Consider the following 21,469-nt stretch of genomic DNA (forward strand, 5'->3'; position numbering starts at 1 on the left):
AGGTTGGATGGAGGCTTATAAAGTTATTTTTGGACATGGAGAAAACGAATAGAACTATTTCTTTCTCGTAACACTAGAATTCGGGACCACACAGTGAAATTCAAGCTAGGATATTCAGCACAGATACAAGATTTGATAATACACTGGACATAACATAAATGGAAAATGTTGCTGCAAAGTGATACTTCTAAGTGTAATAATATATCTAGCTTTGCCACCAAGGCTATGCAGAGCATAATGCAGTGCAATCATAAATTCATATAATAAAATCAAAGATAAGCACAACTAAGCAACCATTTTAGAAACAATAGCAGTCCATGCAAAGCATTGAACATCCTCTCTTGAGGGCCAAAAGGTGTAGGAGGTAATACTAAACCCAGATTGTTTGCTCAGTCCTTTACCTGTTCTTGTTGATGCATGTGTTATGAATTTACTTGAAAACTGTTAGAGCTTCCATGGTAGACGGCATCCTGGTAAAGCAAAGTTTCTAATTATTTCTCCTGATTTGCATGGTGAACCACACCATATATGAGTTGCACCCCAGGCCTGGAAACCCCTATGACCACAGCACCACATAAGAGTCCAGAGTATAAGCAAATGGTTTATTGTAAAAACACATAAAATAGATGTGACTTGAAACAAGAACCACAGAACTCAGGCCTAGCTTCTTGCTTGAATGCTATGTTGCCTGAACTAACTCTTAGGTAAACAACTCGCTAATTAATAGGCACCCATAAAGTCATTTCTTTTCCCACAAGTTATTCCTCAACTTTCCTATGTAAGCTCTCTGACTAGAGCTGCCTATTTTCTGCTCTAATCTGTAAACAAAGAGTTTTGTCAAGTTCTATAGCTTCAGGTGTTTTTTTTATCACTTCGCTCTTCACTTGACTAATTCTCTAATGTTGCCATTTCTGGCTCCTCTGAGTGACCTAGAGGCCTTGAGTCAGATTTTTCCCAGAGAGAACCATAATTTCTCTGACTTGAATCTTCATCCCATCTCACAGGAAATCCCACAATTCTCTCCAAATCAACAGTGAAACCATCATCGTCGAGCTGTACTGCAACAATATGAATACTACGGTCAGGATTGTCTATGCCATGGTTTTTGCATATCTGTGTATTGTTGTGAAAGCTGGAAGATGAAGAAAGCTGATAGGAAGAATCTGTTGCTGGAGCAGAGTTCTGTGACAAAAAGACAAATGGGTCCAAGATTGAACTCTCCCTAAAACTCTCCCTATTCAATGGAGAGTGTCATACTTTGGACAGTAGTAAACCATGACTCATATCAAAAGGCCATAATGCTTAGTAAGGTAGAAAACATTGCATAAAGAGGAAGCCTGCATTGCAAGTGCAGAGACTCTACAAAGGACGGCATGACCTTGAGTTTGCAAGATCTTAGAAAGGGTTTTGGTAACAAGGTGACTTGAATGTTTCTCACTCATAGAATCACCATAATTGAAAGTTGATTTGACAGTAATTAACAGCAAGCACCAATATGGCATATGCGGAAAGGGTTTCCTAATTGATTACCTCTCTGCCATGTTCATGCAGTATTTCAACTTCTTTCTTTACTTTTTATTGGCTTGTATGAACATAAAAAGTCTGCTGTAACCATCTGGCAGATCCTGTCACTAATAGTGGATGTTTGATGCCTTTGGGGATCACAGAAGTTGAATATGAAGGCAACAACTTTTTTTCCTGCTGTTGTTTCCCAACAACTAATTTTTACTGACAAATTGCATGTGGACATAATGGTTCTCTGCAGGAGGTATTACCACCGACAACTAAGAGACCTGTTCTTCATAAAGTTATCTGATTGCTCCTTTTCTGCTAATTTATTATTCAGTAGTCCTTTGCAAGTATTTTAGTTGCTTTTATGGGTGATGGTTTGAGCGTTGAACTATGACTTTGGAGACCAGGTATCTTAATCCCGGCTCAATCATAAAACCACTGGGTGACCTTGGGCAAGTCTCAGCCTCAATGAAGGCAAGGACAAGCCTCTTCTCAAGAAATCCAGCCAATATTTATTTTTTGTGTCAGGGGCAACCAGACCATTGTATTACATTTCTAATAGAACAAAACAAACAAACAGGTTAAAAACCCCCACAAAGTTTGTAAACTTGGTAGTTGATTAAATGTCCTTTGACCAGTATCTGGCCACTTGGAGTGCCTCTGGTGTTGCCGCAAGAAGGTCCTCCATCGTGTATGTAGCAGGGCTCAGGTTGTATTGCAGCAGGTGGTCTGTGGTTTGCTCTTCTCCACACTTGCATGTTATGGACTCTACTTTGTAGCCCCATTTCTTAAGATTTGGCTCTGCATCTCGTGGTGCCAGAGTGCAGTCTGTTCAGCGCCTTCCAAGTCGCTCAGTCTTCTGTGTGCCCAGGGGGGAGTCTCTCATTTGGTATCAGCCATTGGTTGAGTTTCTGGGTTTGAGCCTGCCACTTTTGGACTCTCGCTTGCTGAGGTGTTCCAGCGAGTGTCTCTGTAGATCTTAGAATAGTATTTCTTGATTTAAGTCGTTGACATGCTGGCTGATACCCAAACAAGGGATGAGCTGGAGATGTCACTGCCTTGGTCCTTTCACTATTGGCTGCTACTTCCCGGCGGATGTCAGGTGATAAGAAAACCTGTGATAAGTTGACTTTGGGGTTGCCAATGCACAAAACACTAGTCACAGGTACTAAAGGGGTGAACATGCCTTACGTCCAGCACTTACACCTGCTCCATTTGGCCCTATGTGGGGACAGAAAGGCAAAAGGGAGCTTTAACATTCCTGTAAATATGAGTAGAGACTTCCTTGCAGTTAGATTTTCGCTTTACTTTGGCTGCTATGCTGTAAAGGGGACCATTTTTAATGGAGTTTCTACCCTACTGAATCTCAGTAAGAACGCCAGGATTCTTGTTATGCTGTTCTATCTGGGTAAGCCAATTTCTGTTTCTCATTCCACAGAACGCAGGTGGGAAGGACAGCAATGTTTCTTCCTGCTGATTATACTATCTCCCTAAGCAGTGGGATGTTGAGCCTAATCTAAATGACAGAAGTTCTCCCTAATGGAGTCACTCTCTGAAGTATGTAGGCTCTGGCTTATCTTCTTCTACAGGCATATGGTCTCCCATGTGGAACTGGGCTCCAAATGGTTGGTTTTCAACCGTGGTACCATTGGGTTAGGATTTGGAAATAAGTGTTCAGAATCTGCTCTGCAGAATGTGAAAAGAGTCTTTTTAGCTTGCGCATAAGCAAGCCCCCAAATGTAGCAAGGATAACTTAAACTTTGTTGTTGTTTTACATGTCTTCAAGTAACATATGTATTCATTTACTATATTTCTACCCTGCTCTTCTCACCCCTAAGGGGACTCAGAGCAGCTTACAGTTATGACAAAATTCAATGCCACATTACAAATAAGAATAAACAAATCAACACATAAACATGAGTCAGTGAAAAAATCAAGAGAAGTCTTCATACACACCCAAAAACTGAAAAACAAAACACAAACAAAACAAAAGACCCCACTAAAGCCCAGGAAGAACAGAATTGGAAGTAGAGCAAGCATCAGCAGAGAAGCCAGTGGCCCCAAGCTAAGCCCAGTTGCACTATTAAGTTGATAGTCAAAGGGCGGGCGGGGGGGGGGGGGGGGCTGGTTGGTAAAATTCCCCAGTACTGTCATCCTATAATAGTGGTTCTCAACCTGGGGTCCCTAGATGTTGTTGGCCTACAATTCCCAGAAATCCCAACCAGATGATAGGATTTCTGGGAGTTGAAGGTCAAAAACACCTGGGTGGGGACCCCAGGTTGAGAACCACTGTCCTATAAGGTATCAATGACTTGAAGTAACTTTGGACTATGGCTAGTTAGCAGCGATGTCACAGCATGGTAGTAGAATATGGCAGCGATGTTAGAATGGCTTTGCCACACCAACCTCTCCAAGTTGATGCTGGGCAGTGGGAGGGAAGGCCGAGTAGAGTGCAGCTCAGGGAAGTTGCCAATCAAGTTGTAGTGCTCATTGTTCTTGCTGGTGGTTGAGACCATAGGCACCTCGATGGAATCATGCCCTCAGTACAACACTACTCTGCTGGGCAGTCGATGGAAAAGGCCACCCTGGAGCAGTTAAAGATGATGGCATTCTCTCAGCGGCTGCTGGAGAATGCCTGTTTGATAGACTGGCTCCCTCTCGCTCAGTGCCCGGTGGAATGGCAATTAAAGATGGTGAGAGGACCTCTCAGCAAATCACTTATGACTTCCAGTGATTTGTCAGAGCAGTTATGCCACATATTTTGAAATACACGAAATAATAATCAACATTACTATCTTCAAAAGAAAGCTTGAGGAACAAAATGTTTTGGACAATAATCCCCATCATTCCTGACTACACTGGCTTTGGTCTTGCTAGCCAAAACATCTATGGGGCCATGATTTCCCAGCTTCTGATCTCAACAGACTTCTGTCTCCTGAGTCCCCCAAAAGACCATTAAAATTACAAGTAGCGATCAAAACTATATTTGCTTCTATGTTTTTGGATTGTTGGCTTTTTTTGTCTTAACAAAGAGAAACTGTCTGGCCTCCTGAGTAGTTTGTTTTCATTCACACAAGTCCATCTGGTACCAGCAATGTTTAATACTCCTGTAAACCCCATGGTCTAGAGTTTTATGGGGCCACCTACCCTGCTGTCTCAGTTATAAAAAGACCTTCGTGGTGCAATGATGACATCATTTTGGGATGCGGTCTCCTTTTCAGGAAAACACAACTTCAAGTCCTCTGTGTTGGTCTACAGACAAACTGTATATACAATATAAGGGCATATATGCTTTATTGAGAATATCTTCATTTGTTGCTGTGACGATGGCTCATTACTGAAAATTGTTAGGAAATGAAATGGTGAAGTAATTCCACAATGTCTTTTAGGGCAGCTAAGCTAGTATGAAATACTTTTTTGCCCCAACATGTTGTGGTGAGCAGCTACATATTTCTGCAAGACCAAACCTAGCATTTATGCTGATTTAGGAGTAACATGGTCTCCATGCTGAGGCTGTCCAAATCCTATAGAAAGAAATGCCTGAGACAAAACATGCTCTTCTGTTGAGCAGTCAGAGACAGATCCTGGTTATATATGCCATTTTTGCCTACCCCTGCTGCTTGGCAATCACTTCAACCTATCTCCCACCCCTAGAAGACAGGGATGCTTATTCTCTTCCTGAACATGAAAAAGATTCTAAAATCTGAGTACAAATATTTCCAGGTAGTTCATTCCTAGGTCTGAGGACCTCTAGGATTCCACATAATTGTGTGACCTTGTTGGGTGTGTAGTTATGGAGGGAAGTGAGACAAAATGAGAACATTGTCCCCTAATATGAATTTGGCCCTCCCAATGATATTTTCCTTCAGCCTCCAGATGCACTTTCATGCAGAAGGTTGTGAACTCAATGCTCAGTGGGTTGTTGTGTGTTTTCCAGGGTGTATGGCCGTGTTCCAGAAGCATTCTCAACTGACGTTTTGCCTGCATCTATGGCAGGCATCCTCAGAGGAAGAAACCTTTCAACAGAAAGGAAGAAACTATGAAAATGAACAAAATCTTGCTACCAGTATTTAAAAAAACTCTAAAATCACAACGGTAAATAAAGAACAACACTCAAAAACAGGGGAATTCCAGACAAGAAACAATCAGGACCAACTAATAACCTCCCAACAAAGAATTCCCCCAGGCAGTAAGAAGCCAGACCTTGAAAACTGTTAGAACATTAAATGTTAATCAAAGTGGCCAGTTGCTACATTCACACCTACCTCCAACAGACAAGAGTTCTTTCTCCCACCCTGGACCTTCCACAGAAATATAAACCCTACTTTCCTTGTTTCCAACAGACCTCACAACTTCTGAGGATGCCTGCTATAGATGTGGGCAAAACGTCAGGAGGGAATGCTTCCGGAGCATGGCCATACAGCCTGGAAACCACACAACCATCCAGTGATTCTGGCCATGAAAGCCTTCAACAATTCAATGCTCAATGCTTTCAGATTTCTTCTTTGGAAGTTTTTAAATATAGCCTGGATGGCCATCTGTCATGAATGCTTTGATTGTATTCCTGCATGGCAGAATGGGATTAGATTATATGGCCCTTGTGGGATGCATATACATTGTAGAATGGATGCAGTTTAGCATCACATTTAACTGCCATGGCTCAATGCTATGGAATCATGGGATCTGTAGTTTTACATACTCTTTAGCCTTCTCTGCCAAAGACTGTTGGTAATAAACCAAACTACAACTCCCATGTGGTCTTAAAGTGTGATAAATCTACAAATCAGATGCACCCCTGGTCTATGATTCTATGACAAGTTCACCTATCAAGGCAACACAAAGAAAGAATTCGTTCAGATTGGTGAGCCTCTTAAGTCAGGCAGTCTTAGGGTACATTTACACTGTAGAAATAATGCAGTTTGATATTAGTTTCATGGCTATGACTCAATACTGAGGAATCTTGGGAGTTGCAGTTTTACAAGATCTGCTAAAAAAGTGTTGATGTCTCACCAAACGGCAGCTTTCTGGATTCCGTGGCATTGAAAAAGTAGTGTCCGTTTGCATTAATTCTACAGCGTTGATGCACACTTGGTCAACCCCACTCCCTCGCAGAGGCTCAAAGTCCCAGTGAGTCTAAGCTCCACTAGATAGTGATCTGTCCATGATAACATAACTATGGGAAGTTCCTCCATAGTTTTTCAACTTTCCCTTTGACAGGTCCATTAGATAAGGCGACAAACAGAAGGTGGAAAGGGCCAGCTCTGGGGTTAATTAAATTGACTGCTCATTCTCTTCAGTGGCTTTATGTCAAGGCTGAGATCAGATACTAGCAGTCATTTGGACTTGCCTATTAAAGTGGGGTGTTGTCACTTGTATGAAATCAATGGGGGTTGTTATAATGTTGAACCTTACAGGGTTTTAGCCTAGCTTGGCATTTAACTTATATGTCAAGAGCAAATACTAATGTAAATGCTCTGAGGTAATTTAACTTTCTCTGTGTTTTGTGGCCCATTTTATTACGTTTGACATGACATTTATTTAATTAGATGATGTACTTTCTGGAGCAAATCCAGATTTCCCCCATGTTTGCTTTTGCTGTTTAAGTTTTTCGACCAAAAATACCATGTGGGCTTTGTCCCTCTCGGCTTGTTGGCATGGAGAGCTTTCCTTCACATTTTAAGGTTTTTTAAGGTTGCTACCTGTCTACATATAGAACTACTGATCCAATGATTGATTTTGACATTTCCCTGTGTGTTTTTTGGGAGAAAAACCCTAGAGAAATTTGGTAATCACTTCATTTCTATTTGGGAGATCTCTGAACAAAAGGTTTGCCTGAAACCCACCTGACTTGTAGGGTGAGTGTGAGAGAGGCTTCTCCCATGGTCTTCTTTGTATCCTAGACATTGAGCAATGCCAATATTTGTATTTTGTTGACATTTATATTTATGGCTAAGTGGAAAGGAAGGAGGTATGCTTGGATGCTAAGCTTTCATTCTACAAACAGAAGGTACTTCTGTTTATTTTGCCTCTATTTTGCCTTGGTTAGACCACACCTGGAATTCTGTGTCCAGCTCTGGGCACCACAATTGAAGGGAGATATTGACAAGCTGGAATGTGTCCAGAGGAGGGTGACTAAAATGATCAAGGGTCTGGAGAACAAGCCCTATGAGAAGTGGCTTCAAGAGCTGGGCATGTTTAGCCTGAAGAAGAGAAGGCTGAGAGGTGACATGATGAGGGCCATGTATAAATATACGAGGGGAAGTCATAGGGAGGAGGGAGCAAGCTTATTTTCTGCTGCTCTGGAGACTAGGACAGGGAACAATGGCTTCAAACTACAGAAAAGGAGATTCCACCTGAACGTGACAGTCAGGGTGAGAGCTGTTCAGCAGTGGAACTCTCTGCTGCAGAGTGTGGTGGAGGCTCCTTCTTTGGAGGTTTTTAATCATAGGTTGGATGGCCATCTCTCGGAGGTGTTTTGAATGCAGTTTTCCTGCTTCTTGGCAGGGGTTGGACTGGATGGTCTGCAAGATCTCTTCCAACTCTAGAATTCTATTATTCTATTTTAATGAAAGTACCATGCATAGAAGGGGGTCTTCTATGAATGCAAGACGTCTCTCATTTCCAAAATAAAAGTTTTATTTTAGAAAGAAAGTATAGAAATACAATAAATTAACATTTTCACCCTACAGTTCCAAAGGACTGTTGCTCATTGCCTGTCTTCATACATGCTCTCTTTCTCTCTCTCTCTTTCCCATTTTAGTTACATGACAACAAGTAACAAACGGAAGTTCTTACATACCACAAGACCTTTTTTGAAGAGGGCTGCTTTGGTACTTACATATGTAAGTAATGTTATACATTGCATTATATTCCTTTAGTTTCTGAAGATGAATGATATGTTTGTGCCAAATTTTCACACTAACGACTAAAGCTAACACTATTGTATCTTACTCTGCTGGGATTAAAGGATGAATATGGAAATTGTCATGCTTGGTCAGAACAATGACTTGTTGAGGGATAGCAAATGCAACCCCTTGCCCAAGATGTTGTTGGATTGCAACTTCCATCTTCGCTCATCATTGGCCATGCTGGCAAGGGATGATGATGATGATGATGATAATGATGATGATGATAATAATAATAATAATATACTTTAGTTATATTCTGCTCTATCTCTCTGAGGGGACTCAGGGCTGATTACAGAACACATATATGGCAAACGTTCAGTGCCGTTATCCAATTGACAAGGGCAGACAATACATAAACAGAGCTTTGCCCATCTTTTCCATCTCTTGGCATCTGGAGACTGTGCTCGACTCTGGTCACGGGGAGATACTATCACTCCATCTTCCATGCCAAGGAGCTTTTTTGTTGCCCATAGACAACCTCCCGCTTGAATTGTTGGCCTTATAGGCGCCTTTATTACCTCCCCACTTAAAGCGGTGCCTATTTATCTACTCACATTATTGTTTTCGATCTGCTAAAGCAAAAGGTGGGCTGACAGCTGGGAGCTCACCCTGAACCGGGCTTGAACTGTCAACCTTTCAATCAGCAAGATTTTCTGCAGCTGGCAGTTAACCCGCTGTGCTAAAGCCCGACCCTTTTGATGGGTTCTGTAGTATTGTCTTGCTCAAGGAAAGAAGTGAAGCCCTGAACATATTCAGAGAAGTCAAACATCCATAATATTGTTGTGTTTGCTGGTTATAAAGAATTGCATGCCTCCTGAAAAAACAACTTGAATGCCTGTTCTTCTTATCTGAAGGTGACCCTTCTGCTGTATTTCCGTCTCTGGATAATGGGAGGCTCCATGCCAGCGTTTTCCGAACAGGACAATCCAGCTTCCTTCTCGCCATATCTCCTTACAAGGTATGAAACCAGGAGACACACAGAATTTGATGGATATTTGTTCCTGGCAACATAAACCAGTTGAGCTCATAAACTGGGTTCCTCTTACTTGAAAAACACAATTAACAAAACTCCTTGGAAATATTTTTTTGTCGTGTCAGGAGCGACTTGAGAAATTACAAGTCACTTCTGGTGTGCTGGGACGTTTCCCAGGGGACACCTGGATGTTTTGATGTGTTACCATGCTTGTGGGAGGCTTCTCTCATGTCCTTGTATGAGGAGCTGGAGCTGATAGAGGGAGCTCATTCGCTCTCCCCGGAGTCGAACCTGCAGTCTGTCAGTCTTCAGTCCTTCCAGCACAAGGGTTTAACCCACTGCACCACCGGGGGCTCATCTTGGAAACATAATATATAATCTTGGAAATATAATAGTGATGGAACTAGTCTATTAACTCATTCCAGCTGCAGAGAATATCCAAACATTGGTGGTCACTGACAGTCCTAATGTACCACTTTCATCCTCATTTCATACATAATTTTGACCATTCCTTGAACATGATTGGGAAATATCTATTTGTCCAGAGGAGGTGGTTCACTAAATTCATCTGGAAAAGTCAGCATTCATATTCTTCACAGATGAAATAAACAGTGATCATAAACTTGGACAGGGGCTGGCTTTTCTGCTCTATCTCCATAGAAAAACAATGTGTGCTGGATTATCTCTCTTGGTCTTCAAAGTATGAAAACAGTCAGGCCACAACATACTGTTGCATTTAGCTAGAGAAGAAATTACGGGGGAAATTCCCCTTATCTCCCCAAACACGGGGCAGAAAGACTTGTGTAAAACAAAGAAGCCTCTATATAAAAATGCACACCTGGAAGTTATTTCTGAGTAGCAGAGTTGGACAAGTATGGTGGGACCTATTTGGGATCTCATGGGTTAACAAAAAGGCTGTCCCAGAGTGAATAAGGAAAAAGTGCTGGAGTTGCCCAGAAATGCAGATCTGGTTTTGAAAAAATAGCAATTTTAAAATGTTGGACAATATGGGGAATACTGCAACCGATTTATAGAAGGAATTACTACTTACGTAGAGGTTTTCCTTCTTTTTTGCAGAAAAAGAGCACCCTATGGAATTTGACATTGAATGTGTAGTGATATAGTAGTGGTTTGGACATTGGACTAAGGCTCTGGAGACCAGCATTTGAATCCCTGATAAGCCACAGAAACCCATTTGGTGACCTTAGGCAAGTCATACTCTTTCATTGTGAAAGAGCCCCCGGTGGTGGAGTGGGTTAAACCTTTGTGCCAGCAGTACTGCTGACCAACAGATCAGCGGTTTGAATCCAGGGAGAGTGGGTTGAGCTCCCTCTGTCAGCTCCAGCTCCCCATGCAGGGACATGAGAGAAGCCTCCCACAAGGATGGTAAAACATCAAGCATCTGGGCATCCCCTGGGCAACGTCCTTGCAGACGGCCAGTTCTCTCACACCAGAAACAACTTGCAATTTCTCAAGTAGCTCCTGACACACACAAAAAGTGTGAAAGCCTTGTGAACAAACCTTGTTGAGAAGACTCTGCGATAGGTTCATCTGAGGGTTAGAAACAACTGGAAAGTACACAAGAACAACCTCACTACCTCTAAGGATGCTTGCCATAGATGCAGGTGAAACTTCAGGAGAGAATGCCTCTAGAACATGGCCATATAGCCCGAAAAAACCTACAACAACCCAAGAACAAGAGAGTTTGTTGGGTTTGAGGAACAGAAGTAGAATGCTTCTGTTGCTGAAGAAAATAACCAATAGTTGTGGTTTTACTTCCCTCTGTTAAAGAAGAACCAATTTTTGTTCTCTTATTTCCATCTATTGCAGAAGAGCCAATATTGTGCTTTTATTTCCTATTTTATTTTCCTTAAATGGTTAGTTAGGTGCTGGCAGTAGCTCACGATCCATTACCAGGAGCGTGAACTCTTGCAAGCTTCAGAAAGTCACTTGGGGGTCTAGGGATAATCATCCGTACATCAAAAGCTTGGGTTAATTCAAAAGCTGATCTTGTCAAATGCTCTCAGGATGCTTTAGTTCAAAGGAGATCTACCGTCCTACCGAGTCCTCATTTAAATTAGGCAATTTATCTGAATGGCTAGGGGAAATCCAGCCTAGCCAGTGAATGAGGCAAAGCGAGCCCCACGTTTCTTGTTTGCTTTGTGCGAAAGCCTTTCATGGCTTGTCTTCTTTTGCCTGAAATTTGCTCACGCTAATCCAACGAACAGAAAGGGAAGAGAACGTTCTGAAGAGAATGAATCACCCTAGGAGCCTTTGATACTCTTTTAAGTCTTTGGTTTGTCCAGCCTAATGACTGGAGTTTGGAAAAAGTTAACTTTTTGATAATTTATCAAAAAACCCTACTTTTAAAAATGTAACTGGAGGTCCCAGAATCCCTTGAACAGCATGGTCATGCTTTCAGGGGGATTTTGGGAATTGCAATAAAAATGTAATGTTCCCAAACACCGGCCAAGATGTCTAGGTTTAAGAAAAGCAGAAAAAACTAGCGGGTGAAGAGACTGTGGCATAGAAGCCACCTGAAGTGAGAGCTGTCTCGTAGATAGACAACAGCTCTTTGTATCTCCGCAATCGATTAAATGGGGAGTCTTGGGAGAAGAAAATACCAAATGTTCTCAGGGGTCATGTAAGAGGGCGGAACGGAAAAGAACAGCACGGGGCAGGTTTTGCAGGCGATTAACATTTTTTCTCTTTTAAGGACCCATGTGTGTGCTTCCCCAGATCATCAACAGAATTTTAACTCTTCCTAAATGCTGTGGAAGGATGTTATTAATGCCCTTCATTAAGAGTAACAGTTTTTCACTTCGGTATTTACAGCTGAAGCTCTTACAGCTCGAGGCTGTTTCCATCTTGTGCGTTGCTCTAAATCAAATCCGCTTGACAAGGCACTTCATAATAATGTTGTAAAACATATGTGGCTGCAATTATAACCAGGTGCTGTTATTTATGGGCTCTCGATCTCTGGTGGATTGGTTTGTTTACTCTGAGGCACTCTTATCAAGGAGCCCATCCATGCGGCAGAACCTTCCTGGTTTCTGTATTGCTTAGGATGCTCATCTTTCTGTCAGCTGAATCATTTCAAAAAGATAATGGTTAACAGCTTCTTTTGAGAGCATGTTTGTGTGCATGTATATCACCACTGGTACATATGTCAGGTTGGTACATATGTCATGAGGGGAGATGACAATGAGCAGAAAAGATGCCTCATGGGAGCAGAGTTCTTGCCCAAACATTGGGATGAATGGCACTATCTGAAGCTGTCCTATATGAATTAATCTTATAATTCACCTACCCATGTCTGCATGAATGTGTGTGTTTTTTTTTAAAAAAACAACAACAACAATCTCCTTGACATTTTAATGCACATATTTGAATGTATTTTCTCTCAAAATTCACATTATAAATCTATTTTATATTTTACTAGCTGTCACCTGCCACACATTGCTGTGGCCCAGTCCATTGATCTGGAAAATAAAGTAATGAGAAAGTGTTGGTTTCTAATATATGTAATTTCTTTATGCTTGTGGGTAAACAGTATTTTTTGCTGTTTCTTTGTCAGTGATGTGGAGAGTGTCTGGTTTTCCCACCCTGGAACATGCAACATATCATTGTCCTTCTTTAAGGGTCCCTTTCAAATCTATGATACTATGTCTGTGTGTGAATCATATCTATCTATCATAGAATCAAAGAATCAAAGAGTTGGAAGAGATCTCATGGGCCATCCAGTCCAACCCATCTATATCTATCTATCTATCTATCTATCTATCTATCTATCTATCTATCTATCTATCTATGGCTGGATGGCTCTTTGTCAGGAGGACTGTGATTATGTTTTCCTACCCTGATGAAGGGAGTTGGATTGGATGGCCTTAAGTATTTTCTGTTGGTCATGGGGGTTCTGTGTAGGAAGTTTGCCCCAATTCTGTTGTTCGTGGGGTTCAGAATTCTCTTTGATTGTAGGTGAACTGTGAATTCCAGTGACTACAACTCCAAATGTCAAGGTCTATTTTCCCCAAACTCCATCTCTGTTCATATTTGGGCGTATTGAATGCTTGTGCCAAGTTTGGTCCGGATCCATCATTGTTTGAGTCCACAGTGCTCTCAAGGTCAATGCCCACCAAACACTTCCAGTATTTTCTGTTGGTCATGGGATTTCTGTGTGCCAAGTTTGCTTCAATTCCATCGTTGATAGAGTTCAGAATGCTCTTTGATTGTAGGTGAACTATAAATCCCAGCAACTACAAGTCCCCAATGACAAAATCATAATTTTTTGAGTGATGGTCACTCCTTGTGTTGTGAGACATTTTGTTGCCAAATTTGGTGTGATTTCATTCATTGTTTTTTTGTTTTTGTTTTTAAGGTACTCATTATTCACAGAGCATTTATATATATATATAGATATGAATGTGAATACTATTTTTTTGACCTGTTCATCAGTAGAACTCTCTGCCCTGGAGTGTGGTGGAAGCTCCTTCTTTGGAGGCTTTTAAACAGAGGCTGGATGGACATCTGTCGGGGGTACTTTGAATGTGATTTTCCTGCTTCTTGGCAGGGGGTTGGACTGGAATCCTGGGAGATGTAGTTTTGCGATGCACTAGTACGTTTTGGGCAGGGAAAGTTAAAACCTTGAAAAACTATGACTTTCATGATTGTATAGCATTGAGCCACAGCAGATAAAGTGGGTCATTCTACAGCGTAGGTACACAATTGGAGACACAAATAGCCTCAACCTCCCCCCCCCCCCCTCCCAGCATTGGACTATAACTCTCTGAGTGATTCTGGGGATTTGTTGGAAAAAGCAAAACAAAAACTGAACACTTGGTTTGTTTGGGGATATTCTCTATCTGCCATTGCCTGGCCTTGAAAATGTCAGGGAGGCTAAATTGCAAGGGGCTTTGGATACTACACAAGGATACTTCATAGAAATAACCAGTGTAGCTTCCTGCCTTTATTAAATCAAATCAATAGCATTAGCTCCATAGCGTGTTTCAAGAGCTTAGCACCATTTCCAAAGCACTTTGAGAAAAACTGATGAAAATTGCTGATTTTTTTAAAAAAATTGTAAGCACTGCAATTTATTCTTGGGCCCCAGGTTTAATGCATGTTGTCATAGGCATTCTTAGCTTTGTGGTGTGTATGAATGCTAAAACATTATTCAAGGCTATTAAAATGGGAAGGCGATCCAAATTGTTCGCGTTTTAAAAGCTGTTACAGATGGAATGTGTGCATTTTCAGAAAGGCTTGCGGCAAATCAATAAGTGCTCTCTTTGGTCCTACCGCGACATTTGGCAAAAGCTTTCCAAGCTGCGAAACTCTAATGAGAGCTTTCAGCATTTAACAATAAGCAAAATGGCCAAGAGATTTTCTGTTGCAATGAGCCAAGATGCGAACCAACCAGTTATCACCATCCATGTGATGAGTTTTTTAGCAGGTTTGGAGAAACGATGTGTAGTCGTTGGCAGAATGTTTAGAAGGAACAGAAGAGTTGCCAAGACATTCTCAAGCTGCTTACTTGGCCTTCTTGGGTCCTCCCCTCCTCGCCTGCTAAATATAATTTAGCGGATTTTAAAGCTGTTAATGTGCTATCCAGATCAGTGTATCATCTACAATTCCCACAAGAGAACATTTATTTTAGTATATTCAGTTTCTTTTGCCTGCATATGTCATGTCAAGAATCCGACACACTACACAATTAGAATAATGGAATCATAAAGTTGGAAGCGACCACAAAGGGCCATCCAGTCCAACCCCGCTGCCATGCAAGAACGCACAATCAAAGCATTCCTGACAGATGGCCATCCAGCCATTGTTTAAAAAAACAAACAGAGAAGGTGATTCCATCACAGAGATTTTTTGGCAGAATTTGTTCGGGGGGTTACCTTTGCATTCCTCTAAGGCTGAGAGAGTATGACTTGCCATGGACCACAAAGTAGGCATCCACAGCTAAGCAGGGATTTGAACCCTGGTTCTTTTGTAGGATCATAATCCTGCAAAACCATTAATAATGTTTTAAATGGATTTTTAACCCATTGTTTTTATCTATTGTGTTGTATTGTGCTTTGTATGTGTCAGCATCGAATTGCTACCAGTTGTAAGCCGCTCTGAGTCCTCCCCTCAAGGATTGAGAAGGATGTTTGAAATAAATAAATAAATAATAATCCAATATGCCAATTAGCCTTCCCTAACATGCAAATCCTAAGATTCCATAAGATGGAACTGCAACAACAAAGATGGAGGACAAATTGCAAGGTCTGGCCCAAGGCGAGGCCATGAGGGGACCAGAGACTCACACACCCTCACACACACAAGACCAGACAGTGGGAAGCCACCATTGTATATTATGTTATTTTCCTTTTGCTGCCACCAAATATTTATTAAGGTTTCTTCTGCTGCCACCAATTTATTATTTCATAGGCCACCTCCTTCAACAAAATGTTTAAGAAGCCACGCTAACTCTTCAGGTGCAATAAAACAGGAATATGTTGTTTATTTTGTTCTTGAGCAGTAAGTAAGCATAGTGGTTTCAATAGATTAAGAGGCTTTACTTGGACAGAAAATAGACATATAACTTGAGTTCTTTAAAAGCAATGTTCAACACAGTACTACAGACAGGTTATTTTGAACCTTTTGAATCTTCTTTCCACACCAGCACTCTAATCACTATAGAGGCCTAACTATTTTCATCAAAAAGGTATTCTTTAACAACAGTTCCCAAAGCTCTTCTTTCCTTTTCAAATCTCCTAACCAACCCTTCCAATTCCAGTCCCTCAACTGAACTAAACTATTGCTGCCTTTGCTCCTTCTCTTTCCCTCTGGCTCTGCACATCTCCAGTTGCTAAGCGTTCCCCTCCAATTTCATCAGACAGTCAGACTACACTTCTGGCTATGAGGCTGCCTGATCTCTCTAACCCCTTGCTCTACTTAGCTTTTCCAAGCCAGGTCTTTTTACTGCCTTTTACTACACCATCCCTGCAAGGTATGCCAATTCGTTACAGGAACCATGGCACTTAAAGTGAAATCATAGCACTGTGTTTGTGTAGTATGAAAGGACTTACATTCCAGACTTGGTCCCCAGTTATATCATTGTCTGTTCCACAGACAGAATTCATAGAATTCATAACGTTGCTTTCTAGTCACTTCCAGTTTTGCTGGAAATTACAGGAGAAGTTTTTGAGAGGATCTGTGATTGCCACTAACCCCCCCCCCCCGTGTAGTTTGTCTAGCCCTCCCTGTGAAGAAAGAACCAACTGTTGAACTTCATGCTCCTTTTTTTGCAGATTTCTAACTTATTCCTACCTCCTGGCCTTCAACGCCTGGCTTCTTCTGGCTCCTATTACTCTGTGTTACGATTGGCAAGTTGGGAGCATCCCTTTGGTGGAATCTGTCTGGGATGTGAGGAATCTTGCCACCATTCTCTTGGTGGTAGTAATGCTGCTGCTTGGTTTACACTGTATGGTAGCATTCAAGGTAAGCAAAATTTAAAATCTGCACTAAACTCTTTGTAGAAGTATTTGAATACTGAATGCATAATATTCCAGTTGGGCTCATTTGGGAAGAAATCTCAAGCCAGCATATTTTAGGTTGATTTGAAGATAGCATTGTGTTAGTGCAATTACAGGTTCAGTATTCCTTATCCAAAATGCTTGGAACCAGATTTGGATTTCAGGTTTTGGAATATCTGTATTTGCATATACATACATAATGAGCTGTTTTAGGATGCAACCCAAATATGAAATTCATTTTATTCTTCAAATGCAATGTTGCACTAGGTCGCTTTTCACCACAAACTACACACTTTCCAGGTAATCCAATAAGTAAAAGTTTATTAAAAGTAGAGTATATAAAAATCAAGCAAATTCAGAAGAGCAAATCAAACTTCAAAAGGTTACTTCCATTAAAACCAAGAGTCTGAAAATCCACAACAGCAATGTCCCAAGATTTCCAAAAGCAAGATAACATGAATCCAGGCTAAACCAGGTCACACAAGAACTAAAAGCAAGAATAGCCTGAAACTTGAATACATGAATTCAAAGAACATAGGCACCAAGAAACCAAGAGCTCTTCGCCTGAATGCAGCATTGCTCTCACAAAGATTGCACCAGAATGAATCCTCTACGGCTTCGGCAGCTAAAGACAGCGCCCAACCAAGCACCCAACGAAAAGCCAGAATCCCTCCCCTAAAGTAATTTCTCCTGCACCTGCCTTCCCGTTCCTTACCTCTAATTCATTGGGAGAGGCAAGTCTGTCCTAGCTGCATGCCCTGTCTCCTCAACTCTAATCTCCTTGACCTAGACAAACATTCATTTCCCACATTTTTCTCAGCCTGCACTTCTGGCAGGTCCCCATGGGAACGGATATTGCCTTCACTGTTCTCTTACAAACTGCCAGGAGATTACAAAATGCCTCTCTCAGGGCCACTTCCAGTCTCCTCTGGGCCCTCTGAATCTCTCCCAGCAACCCCTTTCTTTTCATCTGAACGCTCCGAATCTAACCAGGTTACAACATGCATCTTATACACTCAACCTGGACATAAGTTTACATAATTCTTGAAAGTCCAAAAGCAAAAGGATCGTTATCTCAACCACCCTTGTGGACAATTTTGGAATTTGGAGTGATTTTGACCTCGAAACTGCAGATATGGGATGCTCAATCTTTATTAAAAGCTCAGTTCACTTTATCAGAACTGAAGGAGTCAAGCAGTTTTTTCCTCCCTCCTGGATCACATATGGTTAGTGAGGGCCAACCCTACCATGAGGAAGGGTAAGGAAGTCACTTCAAGCAGCTGGTGCTAGAGGGCTGAGAAAAGTAGAAGGGTGCTGGAGGATAAACCTATGTCTTTGTATGGCTTGGGGCTATAGATATGGTTTGCATGTTTTTAAAAACTTTCCATCTTCTGTATATTTGTAAGAACTCTTTAGCTTAAAAATAGTAAAGAAAAAGGTTTCCTAGAAAGTGAATATTATCCCCAGTGTGCCACAAACACACACATACACACAGCCCTTTCATGCCAGTATTCTGGGTTTTGTAATATTTCTTATACATATAGAGAAATGTTATTTTTTAGGCAAGCAGTTGCACTTCTGGAGGCTTCATGTGAGACTTATTTATGAGTGGCTGCTCCAATCTTTACTCCACCAGCATTCCACCATATATGAATTGGCCAAGAAGCCTGGTTTCTCTCTATATATCCATTTTTCTTACTGTGATTGTAAGAAGTGTAAAGATATAGGATTTTGGGTTTATAGAAAGGAAGAGGAGAGCAGTAGTTTCAACACTCCCACTCATATGGTGTTTGCACTTTTGTGACTCCAACTGTGCCTTATTTCTTCCATTCTTTCCCTTAATTCTTCTTTATTGCCTGTGTCCTAATCCAATTTCCTCTCCTTTCCCACATTACTGAATTTGAACTTTGCTTGGGCATCATGTCTGCTACAGGGAGGAAAAACCGATCAAATGTCCTCCATGGTTTCTCTCTCTCATTCCTCTTTTCTGTCTCAGTATTTCGCTTTTAAAAAGAGAAATCTGAAGAAGTTCATGTTATTGATACAGATGCTATGTAATGCTTCAGAAAGAGCAGAACAGGTAAAGTAATACAACTGGCAGTTACAAACATTGCAAGCCTGTGCTTTGAGAACAAAGGAGTTGCTTGTTCTTCAAGCTGCATTTTGTTCTAAAAGTAAAGCACTCCATCAGCCATTGCAGACCTGGAAATGTTTTTGAAAAATGTGTTTTCTTTCTTGCTTTGAATGCCAGCTAAGCCTAATGATGGTTGCTGTTCTTTGGACAATTGCGGAGGAAGTAAACAAAAGAGGAGCCCCAAACAAAGAGATCTAAACATTATTTTATCTCTCTTAATCATTGTCGCACAGTCTGAGTCCTTAACAGATGTACTCCCACCTCAAAACAAAAATGCAAATCTGTTAACATTTCTGTGTATCTGAGACATGGTGATTAAGACAGATGATACGATTTTGGAGACTGAAGAGCTTTTGTTCGGTTTTTGTTTGATCAGGTTTTCAGAAATAGTGCAGCCATCCTAGCCTGTGGTTGGTATGGTACAGTTGCAGCATAACATTTTATTACATTTCCAGTCTAGTAATTATCACTGGGAAAATTCACTCTAAGGGCCCTTCCACACAGCCATATGACCTAGAATATCAAGGCAAAAAATCCCACAATATCTGCTTTGAACTGGGTTATCTGAGTCCACGCTGCCATATATTCCAGTTCAAAGCAGAAAATGTGGGATTTTATTCAGCTGTGTGGAAGGGGCCTAAGAGTTGGGATAGAATGTGCTTTGAATCATCTCAGCAACTCACTATATCTTCCTGTGTCATATGGATGTAGTACAGGAGTGGACCACTATTGTTGTTGTTTATTCATTCAGTCGCTTCCGACTCTTTGTGACCTCATGAACCAGCCCACGGCAGAGCTCCCTCTTGGCCATCACAACCCCCAGTTTCTTCAAAGTCAAGCCAGTCACTTCAAGGATACCATCCATCAATCTTACTCTTGATCGGCTCCTCTTCCTTTTTCCTTCCATTTTCCCCAGCATCATTATCTTTTCCAAGCTTTCCTGTCTTCTCATTATGTGGCCAAAGTTCTCATCTTTGTCCCAAATATCCTTTCCTCCAATGAGCAGTTGGGCTTTATTTCATAGAGTATGGACTGGTTTGATCTTCTTGCGATCCAAGGCACTCTCAGAATTTTCCTCCAATAGGACCACTATAACCACTTTAAATTACAATTCACATCGGCTCTAGCCAGTATAATCAATGGTGAAACATGATGTGAGTTGTAGTCCAAAAACCTTTGGAGAGCCACCGTTGCCTGGTAGTTATACACAGTGTGTATGAACACCTCTGACTCCACATTCTCCGAAAAATGCATTCAGCTATTCAGTATTATGCCCAAATATTTACAACAGTTTCCAAAGTCTGTCCCAGCCACATTATATATTCTGCGAGTGTTTCCCATATTTCTCCCTTGCTGGATTTGAATAAAGATGTACTTGTGAACTAACTCATAATGTGTGATGGATATAATATATTTACTGCAGTGAGTGTATGCATGACAGGATAAATGTTAGGGGAAACAGAGTATGACTGCAGTCTGTATGGCTTATCATACAGTAATACCATGGTTCTGCATACAGACCTAGGCTAGGGTGAGCCATATGTTCTTCTCAGACTTACAATATAGCATCTGAAGCTCTTCCTCCCACATAGAATCATAGAGTTTGAAGAGACCATAAGGGGCATCCAGGTCAACCCCATTCTGCCATGCAGCAACGCACCCCTGACAGGTGGCCATTTAGCCTCTGCTTAAACATCTCCAAAGAAGGAGACTTCACCATACTCCAAGGCAGCATATTCCATTTCCAAATAGCTCTTACCATCAGGAACTTCTTCCTAAAGTTTTGGTGGAATCTTTTCTTCCTGCAGTTTGAATCAATTGCTCTGTGTCCTAGTCTCTAGAGCAGCAGAAACCAAGCTTGCCTCCTCCTCAACGCGACATCCTTTCAAATATTTAAACATGGTTATCGTGTCCTTCTTTATATATGCATGTTCTCTTGTGCGCAGTTGGAGGATGTTCTACACAGAATAAATTTATAGAATATATCACTGGTTTGTTTATTTTGTTATCAGTGGCTTTTTAAAACGAGAATCATTTGTTGCTGACTCTTGTGATTTGGATAATTGTGTTGTCAAAAAGCTCGCACACCGCTGGTAAATGGCACGTAGAGTTATGGAGTTTGGTGGCTTGGTTTTGCGTGCTGAATATGATATTTCGAACTCGGAATGAACACGGGCGGATGACTTTGAGATGTTTCCTCTCCCTCATTTCAGTTTTGCTTAGGTTACTCTTGGCATGAGGCCAAGTGCCATTTCACGAGAGAGAAACGTGGCCTAGAATGCAAGAGCAGCTTTCCACTATTAATTTGTTTGCTTGTTTCAGGAAATGAACATGGCTCTTGCGCCTAAGTTTTCCCTTGGACCTTTTTTTCCGATGTATACGTTCTCGTAACAAGGAAGCCCTTGCAGGTTTCATTTCCCAA

General features: G+C 41.3%; 1 protein-coding gene across 1 annotated transcript in view; it reads left to right on the forward strand.

Moving 5' to 3' along the window:
- Positions 1-21,469, forward strand: part of TMTC1 (transmembrane O-mannosyltransferase targeting cadherins 1) — a 222,348-nt gene that overhangs the window by 80,638 nt on the left and 120,241 nt on the right. The window contains exons 6-8 of the mRNA XM_060776763.2: positions 8,273-8,354; positions 9,275-9,378; positions 16,689-16,878. Coding sequence (XP_060632746.2) covers positions 8,273-8,354; positions 9,275-9,378; positions 16,689-16,878 — 376 coding nt within the window. The remainder of the gene's footprint in view (positions 1-8,272; positions 8,355-9,274; positions 9,379-16,688; positions 16,879-21,469) is intronic.

The sequence above is a fragment of the Anolis sagrei genome, chromosome 5 (genome assembly GCF_037176765.1).
Source record: "Anolis sagrei isolate rAnoSag1 chromosome 5, rAnoSag1.mat, whole genome shotgun sequence".
Taxonomy (NCBI): Eukaryota; Metazoa; Chordata; class Lepidosauria; order Squamata; family Dactyloidae; genus Anolis; species Anolis sagrei.